This window comes from Palaemon carinicauda, chromosome 40 (genome assembly GCF_036898095.1).
Source record: "Palaemon carinicauda isolate YSFRI2023 chromosome 40, ASM3689809v2, whole genome shotgun sequence".
Lineage (NCBI taxonomy): Eukaryota > Metazoa > Arthropoda > Malacostraca > Decapoda > Palaemonidae > Palaemon > Palaemon carinicauda.
The window spans coordinates 34343914-34349824 of NC_090764.1; the positions used below are offsets into that span (position 1 = coordinate 34343914).

At 46.9% G+C, this 5911-nt stretch overlaps 1 protein-coding gene across 1 annotated transcript; it reads right to left on the reverse strand.

The window, feature by feature from the left end:
- Nucleotides 1–4516: 4516 nt before the first annotated feature.
- On the reverse strand, nucleotides 4517–5230 carry LOC137631883 (sporozoite surface protein 2-like). Its single transcript, XM_068363889.1, has one exon. It carries the CDS (start codon nucleotides 5228–5230, stop codon nucleotides 4517–4519), a length of 714 nt encoding a protein of 237 aa, XP_068219990.1.
- Nucleotides 5231–5911: the final 681 nt, after the last annotated feature.

A 5911-nucleotide genomic window follows, 5' to 3' on the forward strand; every position in this document is an offset into this window, starting at 1 on the left:
AATAACATTTTGTTTAAGAATGAACCAAAACTAATTAAATTTCCATCAAAACGATTTATATTGTGACAAAGTTAATAAGAAATACACAAATTTAAAAATAAGCAGCTGAAGCATATGGATGCATACTTGTTGGCTATTTTGGACTAGGAAATTTATGTTTCGTTCTTTAAACTGTCTGACTTTTTATCGGATTCCGACTTTCAATATTTTTAAGAAATCTAAAAAAATTTTATTTCAACATTTTTAAGAAACATATGAAATAAAATTAGTTTTTTCATTTCTAGCAAATAGGGTTTCTAAAATATGTATTTTACTTAGATTTTATATTATTCCCTCCCGAATTTATTCAGGCCAGCTCTGTAAAAGTCGAGCTTGACTCGTAGGCCTGAATAATCTCCCCCTTTTTAATGATGATAATAATGTGGATTCTTAAGGCTGACATTTCAAGAATTGGCATCTCGACTAAAACTAGTAAATTCTATTTAACAATTTTCACAACGCACTAAAGGACAATAGCGTTGATGTTACTGATTTTATTGGGGTTACTAACATGTAATTCATTATTAGCTAGTCGAAGTTTCCTTAACCTATTACACGAATTACATACTCATATGCGTTATATATTTATATTCACAAAAAAAAAGACTATACAACCAGTACGTCTTATATATCAGGCATTTCTTATCATTGAGGAAGGAAAAAATTGTTGTTCAAGTCATTAAATAGAGAGAGGAAAAGGCTTCCTTCCACACAGATGTGTCGAGTAACACGATCCTCCTATCGTTAAAGTTGGAAAGATTACACTCTGGTCTTTTTTTTTTTCTAATTTGGGGGAGTGGGAGGAGGCTAAAGGTAGGCCATTACTATTAATGATGTTACAGTTATAATTGCTTCAAGTACAATATATCAATTGTGACTATGCACTACGCAATGGGTATGCCGGTACCTCCTTTACACCTACACACCCAGTGCACATTGAGGGAGAGCGGTGGCCTTCTTAATCAATTGTGGAATCTGTATGCTCTTCTACTATTAATTCTCCTTATCTTTTCACATATTTTTCTTTCTTGAGTCGCGTTAGATTTTATTAGGGGCTTCCCAGTTGTCATGCACAATTAGAAATTAGTGACCAGGAAATGGTGGTCTCATATTAACAGGAGTTAATAGTTTTAATTTTTTTCTCTTAAACGCAGAAAAGGGATAGAAAACGGGAATTATTGACCATTTAACTTAGTTTAAATGCCAAATATTTGCATGCGTGAATGAATATCGAGATGGTTACTCTGCATTTTAGTTTGTTAATTTATCACGACATATTGGTGCATGAAGTAAGCTGGAAATAATACAGTGCTTTCATGCTATTTGATTTGCAAAGTATTAAAAATATTTTATATTTGCAATGAAACCAGCTTTAAGAACTATTTTTGTACTTTTTTCTCATTTGACCTATTCTTTGGTACTTAATGACTGACGATTAAATGGGTTTATAAATAAATTTCTGCTGAACTTAATTCAGAAAATTTATTGCATTTAAAATTTACATGTTGGTAGAGCTTACTAGTAAGTGATCTCTAAGCCTTAATAAGTGATTCTTACTTTAAGACTGGGATATGTGCAAAACTAAGGAATTTGCAAAATCAGGAGTATCACGCCATTTCATCTGTTAAAGGAGTCCTTTTAATCGGCTGATAATGTACTACAGTAATAGTGCATAAATGATCATGCAAAGAAATAAAGTATGTTGTAAAACATAAAGGTTTCAAAATATGATGTTCTTCTGGTACTGGCGATTCTCTTATGGTGTTCTCATGATAATGTTCCTCTTGTAGAAGCAATTGATGTACTTTTGACCACTGGTTATGCTACTTTTAACTAATTACCTTCTTGCTGCAGCGGATTCTGAGCCTTCTCCATTCGCTAATGCTGGTACTTGATCTGATGGATATGCCTTCTATTGCCCTAGCTGATGCTGCTCACATGGCTATGCTGGAGCTGATCTTGCTTCTCTGCCAAGAACCATGCTGCTCTCTTGGCCATTGATGATGATGCTCATTTAGTTGGCTTTTATGCTGTTATTGTGGATGTACATCCTCTTCCTTGGTCTTATGCTGCTGTCCAGGCATGGTTCTTCTTGGTGTAGCTACTACTGCTCTCATAGCAACAGCTGTCAGAAGACAATCATGCTCTTGGACTAACACTGCTTCTTGCTAAGCCAATACTTCTGAACCTTGTGGATGTGCCAGTAGTTGCCATGCCTTATATTGCTCTTTAGGCCACAGGTGATGTTGTTCTCTTTTGGCTTATGCAGATCCTATGAGTTTGACTCTAGTTGCTTCTGCAGATTATTCTTTTTGCTGCTCTCATTGTTGATGCTGATACTGTTCTCCTGGCCATGTCTCCTCAAGATACAGCAGTTACTCCTCTCTATGCCTTTTATGATCCTTCTCTCATGGCTGTGTCTTTCTTGCTGAGGCTAAATGTGCTTTCATCCAGGACTTGCCATAACCAATACTGCTCTTGTGGTGGCATTTTCTGTTGCAGACGCTGATGCTACTCTCGGTGGGAACTGCTGGTGCCGCTTTCTTGGGAACTAATGCTGCTCGTGTATTTGGGCTTCCTCTTGTCAGTATCTGCTGTTGTTGTGGCCATACCTCTTCCTTATGGGGTCAGCACTGCCCTCTTAGTTCTCTTCCTTATGGGGTCAGCACTGCCCTCTTAGTTCACACAGGCTGGTGGTAGTGCTGTGACATAGATAATACTTGCTATGGCTGATATTCTTCTCTTAGCCAAGAAGCTATGGCTGATATTCTTCTCTTAGCCACGCCTTCTTGCTGCTGTGGCCTGCTCTATTAGCATTCTTTATTCTTTAAAGAGCTGATGATGCTCGCATGGGCTTGAATTGCTAATTGTCTAATGCTACTTTTAGGCAACTGTCATCTTTGAGTGCAGATTGCTGCTCATGGCATGTCATCTTCAGGTGATAATGCCAAGTTTTTGCTGTGATGTATTTTATTGTGGCTGATGCTGTCCTCTTGGCTATTGTTGTCGTTTGGGGAGGCTAATGCTACTCACCTCACTATGCAAGCCTTTGGGGAAGGCTAACGGTGCTCTCCTGACCATGCATGTTTTAGGTGCTGCTGATGTTGATCAATGTGGCCATTGCCATCACTGTGTGTGACTGATGCTCCTGTGGCTGGTACGTGGTTATTTTGGCAATACTGTTATGTGGCAAGCATGTTCATCTTTAGGTTTGACTGATGCTGCTGCTCTTGGTCATGCAAGATTTTGGTGCTGCTGATGTGGCTTTTGGTCATGCAAGATAGTAAATGCTAATGTTTTTGTGGCTTTGTGAACATTTGATACGACTATTACAGATCATACTCCTGCAAGGTTTTATGTGGCTAATGCTGCCTTAGGTGACTTGCATTCTTTTGGAGCTGCTATCATGACAGTGTATCTGTGCAACTGATGCAGTATACTTTCAGTGCAGTTAGTGCTGTTCTTGTAGTTCTGTTCTTGTGACCCTAGTCTTATCACTGCTGGTAATGTCCACTTTTGTTGTGCTATATTTTAGGGAGGCTGGCGACGCTTTCATTGCTGTTTCTACTTTCTAATGCTCCTCTTTTGGCTGGCATGTTGTTCTATCGGAACATTGACCTTCATTGCAGCTAATGCTGTTTTCTAACAGTGCCATCTTTAAGCGCCACTGACACTGGTCTCGTGATGCTGCTGGTCTTATGGCAGTGCCATCTTTAGGCACAACTGACACTGGTCTCATGGCAGCAACTACTTTCGGTGCTGTTGATGCTGCTCTCTTAATACAGCTGTCTTGTGGCAGCGCCGCCTTTTGACACTGCTGACGCTGCTTCCTTGATGCAGCTGGTTCATGGAAGTGGCGCTTTTTTGAGCTGCTAATGCTGCTCTCGTGATGCTGCTGATTCATGACAGTGCCGTCTAATGGCGCAGTAGCGCTGCTTTGGGGATGCCGCTGGTGTTGTGGCACCGCCATATATTGGCGCCGCTGATGCTGGTCTCCTGACACTGCCGTCCTTTTGTGCTGCTGATGCTGCTCTCGTGATTACCGCTGGTGTCGGGGCCGGAAATCCATTTGGGCACTAGGAATGTTCCTCTCGTGGCCGACCACCCACCTTTTTGGGATGCTGCTCTCATGGCCGACCATCCACCATCTTGAGATGCTACACGCGTGTCTGGCCATCCTTTTGGCAGTGTGAACGCAGCTCTCATGGCGGCCATCCATGTTATGGGATACTGCTCTTGTGGCTGGCCATCCTCTTTTGGCAAGGTGCTCTCATGGAATGCAGCTGGTCTCGTGGCACCACCATATATTGGCACTGCTGACGCTGCTCTCGTCATTACTGCTGGTGTCGAGGCCGGAAATCCATTTGGGCACTGGGGATGCTGCTCTTGTGGCCGACCACCCACCTTTTTGGGATGCTGATCTCGTGGCCGACAAACCAATTTTTTTGAGATGCTGCTTCCGTGACCGACCACCCACCTATTTGGGATGCTGCTCTCGTGGCCGACCACTCACCTTTTTGGGATGCTGCTCTCGTGGCCGACCATCCAACGTTATGGGATGCTGCTCTCGTGGCCGGCCATCCAACGTCATGGGATGCTGCTCTCGTGGCCGGCCATCCTCGTCAGGGATGCTGCTCTCTTGGCCGGCCATCCTCGTTGGGGATGCTGCTCTCTTGGCGGGCCATCCTCGTTGGGGATGCTGCTCTCTTGGCCGGCCATCCTCGTCAGGGATGCTGCTCTCGTCAGGCCGGCCATCCTCGTCGGGGATGCTGCTCTCGTCAGGCCGGCCATCCTCGTTGGGGATGCTGCTCTCTTGGCCGGCCATCCTCGTTGGGGATGCTGCTCTCTTGGCCGGCCATCCTCGTTGGGGATGCTGCTCTCTTGGCCGGCCATCCTCGTTGGGGATGCTGCTCTCTTGGCCGGCCATCCTCGAAGGGGATGCTGCTCTCTTGGCCGGCCATCCTCGTCGGGGATGCTGCTCTCTTGGCCGGCCATCCTCGTCAGGGATGCTGCTCTCGTCAGGGTTGCTGCTCTCATCAGGCCGGCCATCCTCGTCCGTGATGCTGCTCTCGTCAGGCCGGCCATCCTCGTCCGTGATGCTGCTGTCGTCAGGCCGGCCATCCTCGTCAGGAATGCTACTCTCGTCAGGCCGGCCATCCTCGTCAGGGATGCTGCTCTCTTGGCCGGCCATCCTCGTCGGGGATGCTGCTCTCTTGGCCGCTGCTCTCTTGGCCGGCCATCCTCGTCAGGGATGCTGCTCTCTTGGCCGGCCATCCTCGTCAGGGATGCTGCTCTCTTGGCCGGCCATCCTCGTCAGGGATGCTGCTCTCTTGGCCGGCCATCCTCGTCAGGGATGCTGCTCTCTTGGCCGGCCATCCTCGTCAGGGATGCTGCTCTCTTGGCCGGCCATCCTCGTCAGGGATGCTGCTCTCTTGGCCGGCCATCCTCGTCAGGGATGCTGCTCTTGTGGCCGGCCATCCTCGTCAGGGATGCTGCTCTCGTGGCCGGCCATCCTCGTCAGGGATGCTGCTCTCGTGGCCGGCCATCCTCGTCCGGGATGCTGCTCTCGTCAGGCCGGCCATCCTCGTCCGGGATGCTGCTCTCGTCAGGCCGGCCATCCTCGTCCGGGATGCTGCTCTCGTCAGGCCGGCCATCCTCGTCCGGGATGCTGATGCTGCTCTCGTCAGGCCGGCCATCCTCGTCCGGGATGCTGCTCTCGTCAGGCCGGCCATCCTCGTCAGGGATGCTGCTCTCTTGGCCGGCCATCCTCGTCAGGGATGCTGCTCTCTTGGCCGGCCATCCTCGTCAGGGATGCTGGACGAGGAATGCTGGATGGCCGGGCATTCTCGTCCGGGATGCTGCTCTCGTGGCA